This window comes from Stigmatopora argus, chromosome 3 (genome assembly GCF_051989625.1).
Source record: "Stigmatopora argus isolate UIUO_Sarg chromosome 3, RoL_Sarg_1.0, whole genome shotgun sequence".
Lineage (NCBI taxonomy): Eukaryota > Metazoa > Chordata > Actinopteri > Syngnathiformes > Syngnathidae > Stigmatopora > Stigmatopora argus.
Genome location: NC_135389.1, coordinates 7,217,668 through 7,240,484, shown reverse-complemented (window position 1 = coordinate 7,240,484; position 22,817 = coordinate 7,217,668). Strand labels below are relative to the sequence as shown.

At 38.0% G+C, this 22,817-nt stretch overlaps 1 protein-coding gene across 1 annotated transcript in view; it reads left to right on the top strand.

Moving 5' to 3' along the window:
- The first annotated feature begins 233 nt into the window (after positions 1-233).
- The window catches only part of edc4 (enhancer of mRNA decapping 4), a 23,051-nt gene continuing 467 nt past the window's right edge, over positions 234-22,817 (top strand). Inside the window, exons 1-30 of the mRNA XM_077596735.1 lie at positions 234-450; positions 2,590-2,752; positions 3,636-3,747; positions 4,175-4,274; positions 4,365-4,551; positions 4,828-4,975; positions 6,241-6,345; positions 7,423-7,535; positions 7,620-7,703; positions 7,804-7,899; positions 8,104-8,203; positions 8,419-8,599; positions 8,742-8,808; positions 9,239-9,327; positions 9,636-9,817; positions 11,322-11,404; positions 11,708-11,828; positions 11,913-12,208; positions 12,482-12,706; positions 12,998-13,102; positions 13,188-13,331; positions 13,408-13,444; positions 13,641-13,788; positions 14,143-14,295; positions 15,537-15,652; positions 15,773-15,938; positions 16,620-16,806; positions 17,251-17,470; positions 19,152-19,315; positions 21,732-22,817. The exon at positions 21,732-22,817 is cut by the window's right edge and continues 467 nt beyond it. Coding sequence (XP_077452861.1) covers positions 372-450; positions 2,590-2,752; positions 3,636-3,747; positions 4,175-4,274; positions 4,365-4,551; positions 4,828-4,975; positions 6,241-6,345; positions 7,423-7,535; positions 7,620-7,703; positions 7,804-7,899; positions 8,104-8,203; positions 8,419-8,599; positions 8,742-8,808; positions 9,239-9,327; positions 9,636-9,817; positions 11,322-11,404; positions 11,708-11,828; positions 11,913-12,208; positions 12,482-12,706; positions 12,998-13,102; positions 13,188-13,331; positions 13,408-13,444; positions 13,641-13,788; positions 14,143-14,295; positions 15,537-15,652; positions 15,773-15,938; positions 16,620-16,806; positions 17,251-17,470; positions 19,152-19,315; positions 21,732-21,915 — 4,155 coding nt within the window. The 5' untranslated portion in view covers positions 234-371 and the 3' untranslated portion in view covers positions 21,916-22,817. The remainder of the gene's footprint in view (positions 451-2,589; positions 2,753-3,635; positions 3,748-4,174; positions 4,275-4,364; positions 4,552-4,827; positions 4,976-6,240; positions 6,346-7,422; positions 7,536-7,619; positions 7,704-7,803; positions 7,900-8,103; positions 8,204-8,418; positions 8,600-8,741; positions 8,809-9,238; positions 9,328-9,635; positions 9,818-11,321; positions 11,405-11,707; positions 11,829-11,912; positions 12,209-12,481; positions 12,707-12,997; positions 13,103-13,187; positions 13,332-13,407; positions 13,445-13,640; positions 13,789-14,142; positions 14,296-15,536; positions 15,653-15,772; positions 15,939-16,619; positions 16,807-17,250; positions 17,471-19,151; positions 19,316-21,731) is intronic.

Genomic DNA, 22,817 nt, shown 5'->3' with positions numbered 1-22,817 from the left:
ACTACCTCCATCTAGTGTTCAAGATGAGAAGTGCAACGGAATGTATGCCTTTCTTCAGCTTCTTTTGTGGGTAATATTTACTATTTTCATAATTGGCTGCATTTGGACACCCATGATGTACAATAATTTTGCAGCATAATCATTGCGCATGAAAGACACAGAAAGCGAGAATACTATAAAAGTAGACAGCTGGCTAAAAGTACGAAGAAATAGGAACGAATGGCCAAACACAGATACTAGACGGAACGTTAATCTGACACACCGGAAGTTTAGATGGTTGCTCCGGGTGAGCGAAGTGAATACTGACAGCGTCACTTCAAACCTAAAAATTTCCGCACCTTAATATACGCCGTTCCCCCATTCCCCCACCCATGGCGTTCAACGCTAATATTGATGCGACACAGCATCTCCGGGACATCCTGAAGCTCGACCGTCCTGGTGACAACACTGGTGAGTGACCGTGAATGGAAAGTGGAGGCGCTAAACTGGCTAGGCCGCAAAAGCTCCTGAAACGCCTGCAAACCGGATCGTTGCCTCGCTTGGAATTCCATTGTCGCGTATCTTCTCACAAAGACGACGTCATTGGAATAGTAACAATATTGAAAACGGACACAATTGCTCACAATGCTATTTTGTTGTACGGTGATATTAGTTTCCTGAATATTTACTTCTAAATCGCCTCTGCTATCTGCGCGTTTAATATCGTCTCCGGGTTTAGCCAGATTTCAGGTTAGCGCTTACCTGGTTTTTATTATCGCCGAGTTGTTTGTTTGACAATGAAAAGTACGAGTTAAAATAACGAATAAACTTTGAAGCGTTGTTTGGTTGTGTGTTGGGTTTTCGATGTATTACACTCGTATGAATCCTGAATTTCCTCCATGTTATTTTATTTATAAACTTAAATGTATCGGACGTAACCAAAGTGGTCTCAAAATGAAATTCCAATTTTAAGATTATAAGCTTCATCTGCAATAAAAGCGTGCTCAGCTGCGAACAAGGCAGAGTCAATGAAGGCCGTCAAGTATGCACCGCTTGTCGATAGATACTTGTTCCAGCCCATAGCCTTCGAAACCTCAGGTGTATGTGGGGACTCCACTTTGAAGTTTCTGTTAGAAGTAGGTTCCCGGCTCGTGGCTGTTTCAAACGAGCCACGCGAGTGTCAATGGCTGTTACAGCGCATTTCTCTTGCAGTGTGCCGCGGCAACGCATACAGTGTCCTCGACTGTGTGAGGAAGGTGTGAAGTTATGTGTTATGTGTCATGTTCCACTTAAATTTTTAAATTTTTTTTATTATTTTATTTTATTTATTTTATTTTATTTTATTTTATTTTATTTATTTTATTTATTATTCTTATTTTTTTATCCTTGTGAATCTTTGTATTTTATGTCTTGCAATGCTATTAAGTGAATAAATCATACACCAATGACGTAAGATTATAATACCGTGTACTAGTAGCAGCGTAATATCAACGTTAAGATAGTGTATGCACATGTTATAAAATGTTTATATTGTTTACTATGACACATATTAAGGAAGTGTGTGCTTCAAGGCTTCAGTAAGGCGTGGTGATTACAAACAAAAACACCCCGCTTGTTTCATTGCAATCAAGAATATGGGCAGGTGAATCTAATTTTGCAACACCAAGGTGGGATTAAGTCATATTCAGGTTTGTCTTGGAACATACGAGAGCCTGCCTGATTTTACCGTACCCCCACAAAGACCGTGGTCTGACAGCAGATGCCATCGAGGAGTAGGACAAGGAGTTGTCAATCAGTCATAGCGCCTTTGTGCGCAATGGGCAAATTCAATCATACGGTGTAGAAATATGTCAACATCTTAATATGTTGCCTACTCACTCCTGATATATACAGTAAGGTTCAATGGGAGTTGCTGTGTTCACTGTTTTCAGCCTGTCTTCATCAAAGTGGGTGGATTGTGAGAATGCAAAAATCATGGGACACAAGGGTGGAACACAAAAATCGCAGCCACAACGAGCATACATCTGCCATGCTTTCTGGATCTGCAGTCACAGTAAAAAAAGGAGCACCCTACTTCACACTGTCACACTCATTGGTCAGTCTTTACCAAGAAATTGCAGGAACATGACAGATTTGTCAAATTTTGCAAGATGACAAGTAGGAATTCTGACACACCAAACTTTCTGCATTGTGAGTTGTCACAGATGCCACATCAGTGGTCTCTGAATGTGTCACACGTCCATTGGAAAAACCAAAGGCTAAAGCAAGGAATTGGTATTAGCCCAAATATTATGTCCCAACACCAATATAGTCAGTCTTGCATGATAACGTGATATATAAAATCCCTTAAAAGTACCAGTACACCCAATATAAGATTTTACTTCTCTCTAGATGCCTTATGCAGTATTTAAGTTGTGTTGACAATATGCAGGTATTTAAATTATCGAAGTAAAAATCTTTTTTTTATCCTGACATTACCTGCAACCAACCACACCCTTCCAATTGAGCTGGAATAATAATAACTTTATGTTATATAGACGTGTTGCTGGCTTTCTTCTTTTTTTTCAATCATAGTGAAACCACTAAAGTATAAGACATTTCTTTCCGCAGATGCAGAATCAGGTGATGGACAAAGACGGTTATCTTTTAATGGAGAGCTAAATGGGTTATTAGGAGCAGCGGGTCTTCTCGGAGGTGGCGACTTGCCATCAATGTCAGGCTCGACCAGACCTATCTCCGCAGTTAACATCATTCCTCAGGATGTCCAGATAATGTTTGTGTTTTAATTCACTTTTGTCATTTTCATCATTTGTATCCAAAGTGTTTTCATTTCTGTCCATTTTCCATCCACATTTTTGTGCTGTGCGATACTCCGATATATTGCACCAACAATAGTAAGCTTTGATAGTAAATCCATATATCCCCACTATCGTCACGTATCACGCATAAACCGTGTATGCTGACTACTCGACCACTAGGGTTTAATGCCTCTCTTATTAATACTACAGATATGCCTCAGCATGTCTCTATACCAACAGATCAAGAATGTCTAGTATTGACATCCATGATAAACTATGAAGTTTAACAAGCCCTTAGTTTTGTCAGATTTGAGGGATGCTGATACATAAACACAGAGTTCACCCTGTTGCTAACATCAGAGAGCCACTAGGTTCTGTCACTGTGTTTTCCCAATGACATTAGCTGTATTCACAGGCGACTATATCACTACAAATTAATTGAAATTTTATATATTAAAAGATTAAAACAGTTAACTGCAACTACTATATTAATATTAATAAATTCTTATAACTTAATATAGTGTTAAGTTAAAATTACTTAAAGATAGCTCATTAGATATCTTTACATTTGAGCAAAAATATCTACGCTTCTGTACCCTTTGTTTGTTTTATATTTTAATGTTGCTGCACTACCCGATTATTTTCCGTTTGTGTTAGGTTTGTTTGATTTCAATAAAAAAATAAAGAGGGAGGGCCTTTGATAATTTTATATAACAGCGCTTTTGTGAAGATGTTTTCATTTCACTTCTAGCGATAATGCGTTTTATTACTAGAAACAACACAAACCTATTATAATATTTAGATTTTCTTGAGTTTCAGTTGAAATATTTTTAATTCCAATTACCTCTGCAATTTCAGCCGCCTTTCGGGTGATGATCAGTCTACCTGTATTCCTATCACCTCGAACAATGTGGAAATTGTGGCCAGTCAGGACTCGAGCATCAACAGCAAAGCTCGAGGTAGCAACATGGTAAGATTTTTAATATTTCTGGAGACAGTGTTGAAAGGGATTTTTGACAAAGTACTAACCTTCCATCAAAACCACAGGTTGCAAAAGAGATCAGGTACTACTAGGGATGCTCAAACTGAGCCTATACATATCCCATATGAACTGTAATGTAGGGATGCGCAATGCTCAAATCACAGGATCTGAAATATTTTTATTTTATTTATTTTGAACATGTAAACTTTTGTTATTTATAATCTTTTTGCCATATCATTACATAAATAAACATGCTCTGAAAAACATCAGGTACATCTCAATTAGTGAGACCATAGATTTTCCTTCGCAATCCATCATATTCTTGGAGATTTAAATTCATGAGACCTGTTTGTTGTGTACCATTGACTCTTTGCAGAAAAACGCTACTTGTTTTAAGTGATGAATTTCATTTCAGGTGAAGATTCAGCCTGTTGCCAAATACGACTGGGAACACAAGTATCATTATGGAAGACTTATTGCTGTGTCTAATTCCTTTATGGCATATGCAATTAGAGGTAAGAGTTGCAGATTTATCTTTTTTGTTCTTACAAAATTTCTATAAATGTTACAAATCCAAAATTTGTTTTGCCTTTCATTTCCCTCAGGCGCCAACAACCAGGCTATGATACGTGTCTTAAGCTTGGGCTCTGCCGAGCGTTCCTTACTGAAAGGCTTCACTGGTGCTGTCACTGATCTGGCTTTCGCCCACCTTGACTCGCCTCTTTTGGCTTGTGTGGATGAAGCTGGTAACCTGATGATATGGGAGCTCACTTGCACCAGCAGTACAATACTGTATCCTGAACAGAAGTTATGCTAAAATGTCCTATTCTTTTCATTTTCCTGCCGTGTTTGACAACTACCACTTCCTCTCCCAACGTCTTTTTCGGTTTTGTCCGGTTACGCCACTAAACTAGACAATGCACATTTTACTTAAGATTTTGGTTAAATATTCAAAATACTCCATCTTCTTCCACTATAGTACTCATCCATGTACTAGAGCTTTAATTTTGAATATCTAATGAAAACTACTTGTGGTTGGTCATGTCTTCCTTAATTTGTGCCCCTTAGAGATCAGATAGTTGTTCATATTCGCAGGCCACAGGATACGCCACTGAATTTGCATAGACGGCTCATCTGGTGCCCTTTTATTCCAGATGAAAATGAAGACAACCAAGAGGACCCCAGTCAGACCTTGGCCCTTCTGCATGAAGACAGGGTATCTGTTTGATATAAAATGTTATTTATTCCGAACACTGGGGGACAATTTCTTGGTTATGTTAGATTTTTTTGCTGATTCCAAAAAAACCTTGTGTGTGAAATGTAAATTTGCAGTTGTTTTCTTCCTCTAGCACAGGGGTCGGGAACCTTTTTGAGGAAGAGAGCCATAAACAATTCATATTTTCAAACATTATTCCTTGAGAGCCATACTAAGAATTTAAAAGTAAAAATACATGAAATGTGGGCAATTTATTAATCATTTCACCACTTTGGAAGTTAAAAAAAGTCTCTGAATTCTTTTGAGTACATTTTTTCACTGTTGCTAATCAATTAGTATCAATCATTGTGCATGCAGAAGAGTCTAATGAAGAAAAAATATGATTAAAAAGGTGCTAGAGATCGTGCCGGCGCCACATTGCCGGCGTGACGCTCCCATTGGTGTGTTCGGGACTTAGGTCTCCCACCAGTGGTTCCCATATTTTACCACAGGTTAGCGGAGAGCCATATACACCCATCAAAAGAGCCACATATGGCTCCCGAGCCATAGGTTCCCCACCCCTGCTCTAGCACATGGTTGTTACTACTACTAGCACAGTTATAATTCCTTTCGTCATATCGTTTGTAAAATTACATGTGTTAAACAACAATTGTAGTCATCCTTTTAGCTTTCATATTTAATGAAATCAACATTTAACAGTACGCAACAGTATTTTTCATATTTTTGGAAGAACAGTAATACTAAGAGGTCAAAATATCGAAATAGGACAGAGAAACTGAGACCAGTTTTGGATTCAGCACCATAAAATGAGTATATAAATTTGTCGAATCTAATTCAACAAAAACTATGTTCCCAGTTTAATAATATGGCATTTTGAAGTAAAACTTCTTGCATTTAACAAATCTAAGGTCTTCATAACTAAAGCTAGCTTTTGCCTGGTTAAGTACAGTCATGGCCAAAGGTTTTGAGAATGACACAAATGTTAGATTTCTTTAGAAACATCTGGCAAAGACGTAAAAACCCTGAAGGAACAGCCTTTGTGAACATGTAATATTTGTGCCATTCTCAAAACTTTTGGCCATCACTGTACAGCTATTATTTTAAGCAACTGTACTTGTGCTTTGTTGAAAATATTCAATGAATCTATTTTTTCCATTGACAACATCAACAGTATATCTTAATGCTAAGACTGTATTCCAGCATCATGATATGTCACAATATACCTTTAAGTTTTAACATGCCTTAATTGTAATGTCCTTTTTTAGGCTGAAGTGTGGGATCTGGAGGTCTTGAGGGCCAACATTGTTAGTTGGCCCGTTAATGCCACAGATTTGAAAGATGGCCTCATCACAGTGAAGGGTTATACCCAGGTAGGATATTATAGACAGTGTTTAACATTATAGGTGATTATAACTCAAGTTTAAATACCAAATGGTGGCTGCATCATTTGCGTTTGGAGGTCAGTTTCAGCCCTGGCTCCTCAGTAGTGCGATAAAACACGTGAAGACCAAAGAAAAATGGACTTAATGCACTTCAGGACAATCTATTATATTTTCTTCTGTCAGATGAAATCTAGATTTAAAATTCAATTTCTCATCATCTTGAGTACTGCATATCCTCGAGATGGTTTTAGGAGCACTGGTGCCTATGCCTGACTGAACGGGAGATGGATTAGACCAGCCGATCGCAGGGCATACATTGTCAAACAACCATTATAACCAGCATGTTAATTAGGCTGCTAACTCCTAAAATTGCACATGTTCAAAGCTAGATGTCAAACCAATTCCACAAAGGGTGTGCGTGCAGGATTGTATTTAAACATAAACAGCACAGACAGTTTTAACAATGAGGTTTCTGATGAAACAAGCATCAGCTGACTGCAATCTAATGATTGCAGTTTATCTGGAACAGATTGGTGGAAAAGGTGTCATTTTCACTGGTTGGTGGACTTCAATTTATATTATTTAACTAACTTAATGCAAATATTTTTTACTGTAGAAAATATTCTAATATTAACTGGCTACTAATGACTCAGCAACAGAATTATTAAAAAGGCTAACAAAAGAGAATTTTTACATCTAAATATGGATCCTCGTGAATTTGTAATTCTTCAGGTGCATTTGTGAAAAAGCTAACGAGATGAATGATTGCAATTGAATTATTTATTTACAACTTGGCGAATTACCAGCTCAGGGTGTATTCTGCCTTTTGCTTCATGTCAATTGAGCTGAGCTTTAGCATTATTGATTCATGAGATGGTCGTGTGTTGAGGATCGTTTCCTCACAAGAACACTTTTCAAAACATTAATTTTTATGAGTCCTAAATGTTAAGCAGCATTTGTGAAGAGGAAACTACTTTTGTAATTTATTTCTAAAGATGAGTGAACAGACCTGCATGCCATTTTTTTAACTAAAAGAAACAATAAAACATGTTACTGTCTTACCAGCGCGTCAGTGAAGGTGCCTTATCTCCAGATGGAACGGTTTTAGCCACAGCCAGTCATGATGGATACATCAAATTTTGGCAGATATATATAGAAGGGGGACAGGACAAGCCAAGGTATGTTTATTTATTTATATACTTGCTGTACACTGATAATTTTGTTTAAAAAAAGAGAATTTCACATTTGTGTTCTTTAATTAGATGTCTACATGAATTGCGACCTCATGGTGGGCGTCCTCTTTCTTGCCTTCTTTTCTGTGACAATCACAAAAGGCAGGACCCTGAGTGAGTAGACAAGAGTTCAGATTGCTTTGAACAAAATGAATGATTTAAAAAAAAAAACACAAAACAATTACTTGTTTCATTTCTCTGTTAATCTAAATAGGGTTCAATTCTGGCGGTTTCTTATAACTGGAGCAGATCAGAACCAAGAATTAAAGTTGTGGTGCACTGTCTCCTGGAGTTGTTTGCAGACCATCAGGTATTTGCTTTCCCACGTATTGTTTGAAAAATTAATGTAATCATATACTATTGATAACATTTTCTGTGAAATTTCAATTCCTTGAATATCCCCAAACCATTTGCATAAATTAAAAGTAAAATACATTAATATAAATTCTACCTTTTGTTATATGAACAGCACATCTTATTTAAGAATGTTTTCTTGGTCGTGGCTGTTTTTTAGATTTTCTCCAGACCCAATGAACATGGCAGTTCTGCCAACTCTCAAGGCAAGCTTGGACCTGTCTGCTGAATATCTCATCCTTTCTGATGTACAGAGGAAGGTCAGTTCAATATTATCAACTGTTACACTTTTACAGTGTTGAATGAGATTTAAAGAAAACCTAAACCTTGTGATTATCAAGCACCATGAGGGCTTTAAAAAAAAATCCAGTTCTTTAAAAAAAATGAAGAACTTTAAAACATAATGTGGCACTTTCTCGTATTGTCGATTTCATTGTCCTTCTTTTAATGTTAATTTATTGTGTCACCCTGCCAGGTTCTTTATGTGATGGAGCTCACACAAGATACAGTAAAAGGCCAGGCAACTTTTACTGCTGTGTCAGAGTTTCTACTCACCCATCCCGTGCTTAGCTTTGGAGTCCAAGAAGTTGCTCATAGCCGTTTGCGACACACTGAAGTGCTTCCTGCAGAGGAGGAGAGTGAGACTGCGACAACAGGTGCATTGTTGGAAGCCTTAATGATGGATAAAATGCCTGCTCAAAAGCCCATTTTGATCTAGCAGTTTTAAAATCTGATTCATGCACTGGACTAACGTCATAATAAATCATTGTCCTTTTTATTTATGTAATTTTTTTGTAGAAGGCACCCAAGGACCCACAGAGTCCAAGTCTGGCATCCAAATTAAACTCTACTGTGTTCATACCAAGTAAGTTCCAGTATACTATACAGTAGGTAACCAGCTAAGTAGCATTTAATTAAACTAGGCAGTTATTCAATAAACAATTCTCTGCAGCCACTGTCATTACTTCTCTCTCACTCTGTCATGATGGCAAATGGAGCAATTTTGCTCACAAATGTAAAAGCTGCCGGTCTGTTACCCTGAGGCACATGCGTATATATTATGATATGCAGATAATGTTACCATTTGTGACCTGGCACTGCAAAATGAGCGACACTGACTTATCAACCACCATGCTATGTTATATCGATAAGAAATTGGGACTTGAAGTTGCGTTGTCTGTACAACCTGGATTTGCAGAATGACTCTTACATTTTTCACAACCCTGTTATATGATGCTATATATTGTGAAAAACCTTTGCCATTTCTCATTTATTTGAATATGTTGTGATTTCAGGAGTCTGCAAGATGTTCAGATATGGTTCCAACCCAATTCAGGCTCCAACTCGAACAGCCTACTCCATGCAGATACTCCAGATTTTTTTGGTTGGTCACTTCATTAATTCACACAGTTCAACAGTTCTTTACTAATTGGTCACTTTTAGTTATGTTGCATTGAATTGCATTTTTCAACCCCAATTTCATACATCAGGTTAAGTCGAACTGAGTTTAGGATCTGTTGGGAGTTCATATGTTTGTGACGTGATCGCAATCGTTTTCCTCAATCAAAATATTTAAGGTTTTCTAAAATTTGATGTAAAAAAAATACATTTACTGTTTACATTCAAAAAACAGATTGAATACTTTAAATGTGACTTCCATATTTTTTATTCTAAGAGTGATGTATCTAACAGGTTTTTCAGATCATTTGACTGACCAAAGTTCTGACAAGGACTCAGAGAGTGGGTCCCAGACTGACCTGAGGAACATGCCGTCAATTCCAGCACCTGCTGACTTCTTGTCAAACACAACCAATGGCAATGGTCAAATGCCCAAACTGATGACTCCTGATGCCTTTATGACACCAAGCACTTCGGTAAAAATATTTCTAAATAATATTTGTTTTCTGTTTGAACTTTTCATTATAATCCTGTAACTATACTTATAATTATTAATTTACCCTTAATTTTGCCGTTCTGATATTGGTGTACACTTGGTGTGTCAAACTCAGTTTGGTTTGCATTCATGCCAGTTTAGTTTCATGTGGAATAGACCAGTACGTATATTTAACTGAATAAGTTATATTTTTGCACTCATTTTGCAAAAAACAGTTAAATTAAATAATTACAATATTGACATAATTACAGTGGTGCAAAGAATATTTAGTCAGTCGATTTTGCAAGTTGTTTTACTGGAAAAGATGAAAGAGGCCAGTAATTGTAAATGCAATATACATTGTGATCATTTTGACACCACGAGACGAGATCTTGGATGGAGCCCTAGAAGCTAGGGCCTGGATCGAGGGATTTGTAAAAGCACAAGATGTTTTAGATTAGATTAGGTCTTTGGTCTGGTCTTTGTTTCAACGGATCCAGTGTCGACAGTTTAACCAATGAGGGGTCTTCTAAAATAAGTAGCACCTGGCTGCAATCAACTGATTACACTTGCAAAAGGTGTTCGCTTGTTCAGTTTGAATGAAAACCTGCACCCCTGTGGCCCTTTGACGACCGGTTTCAGACCGCTGGATTGGATTCTGGTTTTAAATCTGTTTTAAAATAAAATAAACACCATAAATATTTCATGTGTAAAATAATAAAGGGAATAATTTACAGTATGTTGGCAAAATCCATTTCAAACTAAAGTTAAGATACTTCATACCAGTAGCCTTTGAGAATGAATAAAAGTAAAACGAAACCGGCACTTTTCGTATCCACAACATGCTTGTCTTGAATGACTAAAACCAAAGATTTAAAAAAACAAAAATATGCCTTTGAATCGGAACTAGTTCCAATAAAAAATTGTTGTCTCTTGAAACTGTGCGTCCCCGGGTCACTACAGTCTTCAATTAGTGCCGCACATGTTGTACACGCTATATATAAAATAGTGGCACCATCACCTTCCTGTCTGATAAAAAATTCCAACAATTGGCACCTTCTAGCAAGTTGCTTCATTGTCACCAATGGGTTATTATTGTGTAGCACTCTTATTTACGCTTCCATAGCTTTTGTTTGTCATGTTGGGTTATGTCCGTAGGTCCAGTCCACTCTTGGGGTAATAGCCAGAGCTCTAACCGTTGGGATATTGGAATGTACAGTTCTTTTTACGTACCATATAACAAATCAAGATAGTGTCGGTGTAAAAAAAGAAAACTACAAAGATGAACGAACACTGCCTCTTTTATAACACAGGGGAAAATCATTATCTATTAATCTGTTCCCGTGCCTGCAAATTCTTATTAACGTTCTTTCTCAATCACAGTATTAATAAAATTTTGATGCCCATTCTGCCGTTGTTTCCTGAACTAATTCATGCTTTAATTAGCACCAACAATGAAACATTGTGCAAGGCTGGACAAACATGTTTGATTTTACACTCTTCAGGTGCCTGCATCTCCGGGCAGTAGCGCCAGCAGTCTGACTATTATAACTGCAATAAGCAGCAACTCAACTGACTCAACCAATAGGTGAGTTTTTCTGGGGTTCTGGATTATGGAGATCATAATGAACACTGATGGATAAAATTTTGTCTCTTTGAAGCATTTACCAACTTCAACATTTTTTGCAATATTTAATATTAACCATTTGAAATTAAACTTCTTGTTCGTTTGTAATTGTACAATGACACAGTTGTCTTATTATTGTACTATAACACAGCATAATATGTTGCGTCATTGTCTCAATATCAACAATTTGTTTTCTCAATTTATGAGAAAATGATAGCATCCTTCTGACCACAGAGATACTTTGGTTTGTTGTTGTTTTTACAGAACTTCTGATGACATTAGTCAGAGTCCCAACCGGGCAGATAACAGTTTGTCCCTTCCGGCTTCCACTAGCAGTCCTGCAAGACCTGCGTCTGCTGTCCTGCCAGGATTGGAGACCATCCAGGTATAACCTGATGCACTGACTGCCAGCTACTTGTTAGTTGAGTCGGTTTAATCGCATCAATATTAATCACTACTCTCTGTCCAGGCACTGTCTTCCGCAAGCACTCCAAATGCGCTTGACAGCACTCAGGTTCTTGATTCTCCGCTCATGCCACCTCTTGCCTCCCCAACAAGGACCCGCTCTCCCGACGTTATCTCCTCAGCTTCCACAGTCATGCCACAGGATATTCCAGAGATTGCATCTCAGACCCTGCAGCTTCAACGTGGGCTTGTGTCCACTTTAGACTCCTTACCTCTGTCTGCTCTTCAGACTGATAGTATGGCCTCTGCTGCTTCTGCACTTCACTTGCTTACTTCACCACGATCAGTGAACAGCAACAGGTACTGTAATGAACTAATAAAAACGTTTTGTAAGAAATTAATGTACACAACAACATAAGTAAGAAATGAATGTACACAACAAAATAAGTCAGAAATGAATGTACACAACAAAATAAGTAAGAAATGCCAAATAAATCACATACTTTGTGCTTAAACGACAATAATTCAGACATTCCAATCTAGGTCTCATTGGCTCCATTGCAGGAACACCAAAATGCCTTCATGTTTCTTTGATGTTATTTACACCTGAACTTTAAAAAAACAACTTTACAGCCTGTTGCCCATGGAGCTTGGATGTGTAGATGGACCTGTTGGAGAATGTCTAGAGTTGAAGCCTAGACTTAGCCAAACACCATCTCTCCTGGAGACTGCCTTATCACAGGAAAACCCTGGGTTAGCAGGAAGTTCTACAGAGAACAGCATAAGCCACACATCTTGGCCAGCTGCTCCCGACATCACCAGGGAAACCAGGAATAGAGACAATAGTCTTGGAGACTGGTAATACGTTATTAGAGATACAGAATTATTAAAGTTTTAGCTCACCTGTTATTATATTGATCCTTTTTAAAATTCTATTTTATTTTACAATCAACTGGATTGTCCTGTAATATAGAAATATTTTCATGGTAAATTAACAAGTTGCATTGGGATTTCAATCACAAAGCAAAAATAACTAATGTTATCAGAGTTATAACTAAGGTGTCTTATTAATAATCTATGTGCCTTTGTCTAGTTGCTGGTCATGCCATTACTGTGTATTTTGATACCGGATACTTTTTTGTATCACAGCTCACGAGTTGATGATTCAATTGAAAGACTCCTGGGTTCTCCTTATGCATGTCGGTCCTATCACCTGTCACAGAATGACAGTCAGGACACTGGTGCCGAGCAGAGGTAACAGTAGTGCCCTTGTTGACTCAAATACAGATAGACATTTTTATTTTATTTTCTTCAAACTATGTCTCATTGTTTGATCAAGTGACCCGGAAGATGAGCTGGCTGGTTCAGCATCATCTTCTGCAAATTGTGGCCCCCGCACCTCTCACAGGCTGCCAATTAAAGAATGGAAGACGCCACCCAGAGTCTCGCCAAAGGCTAAAAGGAAGAACAAGAAAGATGAGAGGTATTTGGATCCTTTGTCTATCTAGAAATGGTGACGTTGAATTCTCAACCTATGTTCCCACTCTTTGTTTCAACAGCGACACATCTCAGTTGAGACAATTGGACTCCGGACAGGTATGTACAATACTCAGCGAAAGTGTTATGATTAATTTATACTTTGTTTTGTTCCTCTCTACTGGCAAACTTGTCAGTGTTGATCAAAGCCAAAAATGGACATTATTTTTCATCGGCATCCTTTTATAAAAACATTTACATTTTGTTTTAACAGTAATTTTGTCAATTTCATTAGTTTTGTTCATGTTCTCCACAGATGAGTGCAGATTTGCAGCAAGAGTTGTTCATGTTTCTCCGAGGCCAGCAGAGAGAGTTAAATGAGCTACGAGGACAAATTGAAGCCATGCAAAGCTCCATAATTGCCCAAGTAGAATGTGCACTGACCAACCATCAGGAACAAGAACGTATCTTTCAGAAATAAGGAGTGCTTGAACTGCAGAGTAGCAGTTTGTTTTTATCTAGTGATCTTTCTAAAGAACTGCTACATTTCACCCATTGACAGCCAAAACAACCTACTTTTGCACTGGAGAAATAACTTGCAATATCATCCATATACCATAAGGTATTTCAACTAAAAACACACCAAGCTGTTAAATTTGTTATAGTTTGTCCCAACCGGAAGTTGTTTCTCCATGAAATTTTATTTCCGGGACCTGCATTTAGGTTATATGAATAAAAAACAATCTGAGATGAGTGTGTTAATCATGTTGCAACTACATCCTTTACTTCTTGTGAACTTTAACCTTTGATGACCCCAGAGCGCATATGCGAGCGTGTTCTTGCAGAGACTCGGAATCAGCAACACCATCAGGAACAACTCAACCAGCAGCTAAGCCACGCCCTTTCCAATTCCCTAACGAACAAAATGGACAAAGTGGTTCGAGAGGAGATGAAAAAAACACTTCCGCCAAGTAAGAAGAATCACAACACTAAAGTGCTTTCTTTATTTTCATGCCTATTCACATTATATATTCTTAGTGAAGGTAATAAATATACATGCATAAAATATAGGAGTGAAAGGGAAAGTTTAAGTGGGTGGCAATATCCAATGCTATTGTTACTATGGGTCAGAAAATTACAGACAGCTGCTAGGCCTGAACGATGTCTTGTTTCTTCCACGGCATTGTGATCTGTGCATGTGCAATACTCACCTTGTAGTATCTGTTATGTCGAAACCTAAGGGTTCTTAAAAAAAAATCCATTTTTTCATCATGCCGTGTTTTACATTGAACAATTCATGTGTCCATTCAAAAGCGGTCTAAACCGATCTTTGCACGTGTTTTTGGTGAAAATAAACAATCAGTATCTACATTTACACCCCCATCCTCAAGTTGGCAGCACGAAGCCACTGTGCATTTCAATCTGCCTTAACTGCAAAAAGGAGTGCAATGAAAGCTCGGCATATTGACCCATTTGTGTTCCTTCAAAAGACTTGGACGTTTCCCAGCTCAGGTCCCAAATCAAATTTGTTCATTTTAATATACAATACATTTATTCAATAAGTGGACAGTAATCCCCAAACAATAACAACTGTTCTACCACAGAACTGTTGCGTTTAAGTTATGTTGCACAGTTCTAACTTGGAAAAACTCAATTTGGTCTTTTGGCCTTGTGGTAGTTGGTATACCTGGAATGCTTAAGCTAAGCTAATATTTTGACTTGCCTTTTTTAAAAAATAACTCTTCTTATTGCATGCTATACATAATTTTAATATTTAAAAAAAATCATTTTGAATCCTGTATTTAAGCAAGTTTTCACTAACAACTGACAGACTGTTATATCCTCCTGGCTACCAGTAGTTCAAATTTGTTCTCTGTAGAGGACATTTGTAAACATAAATACGTATCTCCCACCCAGTGCACCCAATCGCATTATAACTCATTTTGTGCGCTATAGAGGACATTCCGAGCTTTTCAATGATTCCAAATTTCTTTTGCAGTATTCCAATTACTTCACATAGATTGGAGAATTTCAAAATATGATTGGACAACCTTTTTTTTCCTGGTAATCAGGAGAATAATCAAGGCCATACATAAACTAAAAACATAGTTTACTTTAGTGTTGACTTTGGAGAGGCCTGCCACAGGAAGTTGTTGTTAATCTTTGATTACTTTCCCAAATAATGATTGATGGATGTTTTTGTTAAAAATAGCCATTTCGAAGAGTCTGGAGCCAGTGACATCTCATCTGAACAACACTATTTCTTCTAAGATGACCTCTGTAGAGGTGACATTGAAGGACAATGTCATTAAGGTTGTTAAATCCAAGGTAGGTGTCTGCCCTCTCCTTCTCTTATATCACTTCTTGTCTACATGGTCCAAGATCTGTGGTGCCTTGCCCATTGTTCATTCAGATCTTAAGTGATATTAGTTGTTTCTCTGCTGCTAGAACACAACCGATGCAATTGGCCGAGCTGCTGCAGAGGCAATGCAAGGTCCTATCCAGGCTGCCTACAAAGATGCCTTCCAAAGCATTGTGCTACCCGTTTTCGAGAGAGGCTGCCAGTCAATGTTTCAGCAAATTAACGACAGTTTCAAGCAAGGAACACAAGAATGTAAGTCGATTGTGATTGTCCGGAACCCTCCATTTACAGTAAGATGGGTTGATTTTGTAAAACTACATTTTACCCTCTAAACAAAAATAATTTACTTGATGGGGGAGGGGTGACTGTTTTTTAATTCATTGCTCTAATTGTCAATGTAAACAATTACTCATTGGCTAATCATTGATTAAGTTCTCATTTTGATAGACACTGTAGTATATTAGTACACTATAATTAGATTCCACTATTCATGTAACTCAGGTTAAGTAGTTAAGTATAATCCTCAATGTATTCATCTTGTAGAGTAACCTGTAAATATTTGCAAAGTAAACTTGAGTGAAAAATTACATGATTTAAAAGAAATTATAATTTTACCATCGGTTTTTAGGTTAGGTTTTTCTTGAACAGCAACATACAAAAGCACAGGCTGATATTGGGATTGCCTCCCTACATTCCTTATGGAAAAAATAGGCAATTGGTAGATTATATTTGCAAGGCTGTCTTTTATTGCCCACCTGCCTTAACTCAACTTTAGCTGTATTAGCTGAAGTCCACGTGAAAAGCTTGGAAGGATCGAATAAAATTGCTTGAAAAAGACATTCTTGCAAACTTGATAAATGGGCATCAAAGGTCAATTATGCATTTTATTTTCTTGTGAGAGTAAGAGAATGGATTTGTTGGAACTTTTTGCAGACTTACAACAACTTGAGTACCATGCAAAAAATAAGAAACAGAGAGAGCAGGAAACACGAGACCCCGTGATTGACCAACTCCAACATATGATTGATGGCTTCCAAAAATCCACCGATCAGCTGGCCAATAGCATCACGGCTAACATCCGGGCTGAGATCCAACATCAGATCCAGTTGTTGGTAGGAAAGTAAGTGCCCAAATCATCCATCATCAGTCCAGTGCCAGCCTCTTTGTTAGCCAAGCCAAGGTACTACAACGTGTAAAGCGCTAAATATTCACATCTTTATCAGCCTCTTTATTGAGCAATGTTAAATTGTGTTTGTATATGCAAACAAAGACATTCTGTTGACATTATTTCCACAACCTCTGTGACATTTATTAGTCATGTCATACTAAAAAACACAGAACACGGCCACCTATTGGTTTTATTGATTTCTCAAGCACTAGGAACTCTGAGGAAAAGCAGTGGGGAAAATGTCTTGTCTTTTTCCCCTCATTTAAAGATTTCACAAAACAATTGTCCAAGTGATGCTAGCAGGGGAAATTAGCTTCATAGAATCAATTATCCAATTATACCAATGGATTAACGCCTAGTGGAATAACTCTTTTTTTGTCAACTGTCCTTTTTCAGTTTGCAGGAGTCAATTCTTAGTCACGTTCAGCGTATTGTCAAAGGGGAGGTAAGCCTTGCAATGAAGGAGCAGCAGGCAGTGGTCACCTCCAGCATTATGCAGGCAATGAGATCTGCAGCAGGCACCCCTGTCCCCACAGCACATCTGGACTACCAGACACAGCAAGCTAACATCCTTCAGCTCCTTCAGCAGGGACAACTTAACCAGGCTTTCCAACAGGTAACACACAACAATTTTTACTTTGACAGCAAAACAAAAAAAATTCTGTCTACACTGGCGCTATTTTAATAGCAACTGTTTCTTTGCAAGAACAGAATTGCAATAGTAATTGCACACATCCAGTGAATAAAATATTTCCCTATGCAGGTGTACAAATAGCAAGCATAGTTCGTAGTGCTCCTCTTAAAGAATCCGCATTGGAAGTAAGGTGTTGATTACTTTTGCTTAAGATCATTGGCCAATTTAAATTAGTATGATATCTCTCGCTATCTGTTTGTTGTCATCATAGGCATCTGTACATAGATTCCTCTTTGAATTGGGCTACCAATGTATGAGACGGCCACCATCTTTGTTGTGTCCCATCCGGTTCGATTGCATTTTTTTATACTAGAGTCTAGCATAAATAAATGGAGCTAGATGTAGCTGGACATTGCTAAACTTTGCCCCATTTTTACACTGATTACAGACTTCAGGAATACAGTAATAGGTGTATTATAGGACACTATGCACACGTTAACAATAAGTAGTTTTATGTCAAAATATGTTGTCTTTATTGATAGTCTAAGAGTGTGACTTTGTTGCTCAGTGTCTGTTCCTCTGGGTTGGGGCCTGGAAACGTCACTGGGTACAACTTTCTTTAACTCACAACCCTCAAATTGTGATAATGATATTGATGATCAAACTGAAATCCTTGATCCATAGTAAGAGAGTCTTTCTACTGTAGAAATAAAGAAACATCAGCACTGTTCTGATGCTCCTTCTCTATTGCCATCCCGTAAAGCACGGATGTTAAAACTTTTTTACTCCAAAATCAACTTTTCAGTCAACCTCATGCGATCTACCTTTTTTTCTAGGCTCTCACAAAGCTCAGCAGTTATGTATGTTTTATATAGTTCACAATAGACTCTATTGTGAGGTTTATCAACATATGGGAGTTGGAGGGAATATCTTACTGCAGATATGCCAAATTCATAGTAGTGTTACTAAAGAAACCAACAGGTTGAATCAAATCTTGTTGTAGTGCGATCTACCCATAGTACCTTAGCGATCTACGTATTGAGCACCCCTGCTGTAAAGACTGTTACAAGAAAACAATGATTTCAAAGTCTTTCAGCTTACGCTTCAAGAAATGGTGGTCACATGCAGACTCTGTTCACAAATATAGTAAAAGTAAAACAGATGATGATGGATGTCATCAGCAAACCGATCCTGCAAAGCCCCTGCGTGCCTAAACTGTAGCATTCACTTTGGGAAATCCTCGTGTCAATTTGCTGACAATACACAAACAATACAGGGCAATTACCAAATCACTCACCACTGCCAATATTTGCTACCATTATTTTGCATATGTATTAAAATAACCAAAGTTCAGGCCCGCAACCTAAATCCCGATGGTCTATTTATGCCAACAGTAGCTAAGGATGTTAGAATAGAATGGAAACATTGCTTATTTCAGTAGAAACAATAACTCAAGTTGTAGTAATTGGGTTTTTAAAAAATAAATAGGAGCATTTTTGTGGGTTTACATGGCCACGCATATAATGAAAATTTAGCAATATGTCTTTCCTTGGTTTCGCATACTTTCTTATGAAACTGTCTGTTGCATGGACAGGAATTATATAAAGTTATCAAATTGTTTTTATCTGAATGATTAACCGTAATCTTCCTAATCCCTTTCCAGGCTCTGTCAGCAACAGATCTGAATTTGGTCTTGTATGTGTGCGAGACCATCGACTCCCAGGAGGTGTTTGGACAACAGCCCTGCCCTCTCAGTCAACCTGTTCTTTTGTCACTCATACAACAACTCTCATCAAACCTCAACACACGCTCTGATCTCAAAATCAGGTTGGGCTGAGCAACAACATTGTTGCCATTTTCTATAGGGTTTTACAGACTTTGGATTTAAGGATTGATGCTGACAGGGTTCTCTAGGTCTATTTTCTTATTCATTATGCAAAATTGTCGATAAGTTACAAGATCATTCAAGTCACACCTAAAGCAAGGTGTGTCGTATCCTTAAGTAAAATTCATTCACATCAGTTCTTGAGCTGAATAGGCACTGATAGATAGGCTTTTACAAGCAGTCCACTCTGACTGATGGACTTTACTTTTTCAAACTGTTGACTCTTTGCTTAATTAAATTTGACAGTTTGTCATTAGGTTAATCAGTCAATATATCATTGGTTTCTAAGGTACAAGATTTTTAGTTTTAGGGTTATCGGTGTCAATTTCAAAATATATCTTAAAGTCTCACTGTTACATCAGGGGCATACTTTACTGAATTTAATGGATTGGACTTAATTGATGCACAATTTGCTAGTTCTTTTAACGAAAGAGGTACAAAACAGTTTTAATCCCAGTTATATCTTCCGTTGTTAGCCATGAAACAATTGCTAGTGTTTTAGTTGCCTTTTCCCCCCCAAGCAATTCAATCTTTTTTTAATGTAGCAATGCTTACATCAGGTTGTTTATGGGACAATGGTTAATGCCTGTTGAGTAGGAAATTGGCCCAACACGAACACTGCGGATGTAAGCCAATTTTCATTTCCATCTTACCAAGTGGTGATAACTGAGTGGCTCGAGCACATCAATGAAGGGGAGGGATCCATGACTTGGTACTCTGTTGTTGGTCACAAATTTACATTTCAAGACCATGCCTGATAGGGCATTCTCAATCTTACATTTTTTTATTCCAAGTGGTTACCACTGTCCTTGGAAAATGATATTGTCGCCATTTTTCGAATGTTCACTTCTTCTTTCTTGATGCGACACATGGTAGATTCATTTATTCCAAAATGGCGTGCTACGTGGGAATACTTATTGCCCGCCTTGAGCATATCTAGCAACTTCACTTTTTCGGTCACTGTCATCATTTTTCGTTTTTTCCTGGGCTCATTGGATGCTCTTGATAGCGCACAGCGCTTGCCATGCATTTTCAATGGCGATTCAAAATCCAAACCAAGCTGGATTAGTCTTCCTCCATGAGGTGATGTACACCAATCCAAACAAAACAGGAAAAGGCAAAAGACGTCCTCCTTTTATATTATTCGGTGCGTTATTTTTCTATGGTGAAATTTTGCTTCTTCGTCGCTTAGTTGGGCGGCGCTGCCCCGACTTCTGCCATTTTTCATCTCCTGTCTTCCGCTTGCAAGTTTTAGTGTGAATTGACATTTTAATGAACATTTTGGATTTGGATACTTAATATTAAATTCAGCGATGTACTGAAGCTGCGAATGTTGAAACCGTAAAGTGGTGAAGGATGACAGTATTTTTTTTTTGGTCTTGTCTTATCTAGGTCATCTGAATGTCACCCCCCACCCCAATGGTATTTAATCTCTCTTCAGAGAGTGTCTACCTAACCATCTTTACGTCCCTGTCGCCTCTGAAGGCATGCATCCTTTCTTCCCTTCTGCTGTTCTTGCACTCAAACAATTCCCTGAGCAAAGCAATGTCTCTTTACAGCTTGGTGTAGAGTTCAGATGCCTCTGGTTTGCAGCTGGGCTATGGCACCTTAGAGGCGGGTGTGGTTCATTATGAACTTTTATTAGCGCAAACTATCTGGGTCTTCACAGGCTAGTATCTTGTTGAGTTAAACTCGATTGCTTTTCAAACTCCCAAAATTGCAGTTATATTCAGTGGTCATGCAAATATTGCTCTCCTTTAGAATTTTCAAAACTTGCTGCATAAAGTCCTCTTGGTATACTTCCTCAGTGATATTTCAGATGATCAAATATAGAGAAAGACAAAGAGGTCACTAATAGAGATTTTGATATAGTTATTGTACACATTAGTGTTCCCTAGACCTGGCCCTGGGCCAGCTGGCACAATAGATTGAGCTGGGTAGGCTGTGCCCATAGAGATGAATGGTCATTTAAACTGTTCAGACAGTAAAGCTGTTGGGCTCTCACACCACCAGCTGTTTCATTGTAACAATTAATTGCAAAGGGAGATGCACAATGGCAGGAGGAAGCGGAGATGGCCCAGCTGTAGATGACAACTCCATCCTATGGCATTTTTTTGGGGCAAAACCACAAAACTCATTAACATGTGAAAAGTACCTATCAAAAACCATGCTTGACATTGAAGTCTAAGTGATGAAAGTGTTACCGCTAATGAAATTACCCTGTGCGGCTTTCTGCATATAGATCGGTTAAGTGAAAAACTACCAAGACGATAAATATATTATAAGATAAATGTTGTTTTGTGCCACAATTTTTGGCTCTCATTTTGATCAAAATCTTTCTTTGGGTGGTATTTGCAGCTACTTGGAGGATGCATTGATGAACCTCGACCACGGCGACCCTCGAACAAGAGATCACATGTCTTCCGTGCTGTCCCAGGTTAGACCGAAGCTCTTTGCTTTCATGCAGCAGGACCCCCATACCCCTCTTAGCAAGAGAGCGCGGCGACTCATGATGATGCTCCAAGGACTTGTCAACCACTAGTTTATTTAAAATTACATTCCCAAGGATTCTGCAGAAATTCTGACGTTGAGTCAGTTTTCGTATGTGTCCGCCGCATATGTTGAGCAGAATGTGATCGTTTGTAATGTTTAAGGACAACTTCAGTGTGCTAACTTTATTATAACTTTATTTCTTGGGGGAAATACAATTTATAGTGTTAAAGCTCCACCTGGGAGACAATTTCAAATACTTTGACATAGGAGCCACGACAACAAAAGAATACTGAGGTATCAGTAGTTGGGGCTATTACAGTTTTCCTCCTTTTCTTTCCCAAACCACCCAAAGTGTCAAATGTAAAAACACAAAAAATCTTTACTTTCTAACTTTTGAAGTTATATGGCCTCACATGGAAGATTGTTGTAAACTTCCATTTTTGAGTTTTCTGAAATCTCCCAGGTTGCCATTAAAGATCTTGAGTGTTTCGCAAATCCTTCATGCCAGTGTGCATAAGACGTAAAGAATGTACATCTCAACCATTCTTTTTTTTTTCATCTATGTTGCTCAAGGCAAACAGTCAATCGGAAGATTCCAAACTTTACTTTTTTCCCCCTTTGACTGACTTTCAAGCAAAAGTGCGTAACATCCGCGTCTTTGGACTTTTCGAACTGAACAGGATTACTAGAGCCAGTTTGCTTCCAGGAAGATTTGAGTTGAAGCCTCCTTTGAAAGTAATAAATGAAATAAAAATAAAGATACCGTTTTTTAATTTTGCTCCGATAGTTGGTAATTTCCCGCCAAACCATTCTTTGAAGACACACTGCTGAATTGAACAGAAAAAACTATGCGGAAATTACAAAAACAATTGTTTTTCATTTTTTCATTCTTGAATGCTGAGAGCCGTCCAGAGTGTCTGACTTTTCACTTCCTAATTTTGTCATTTGCGT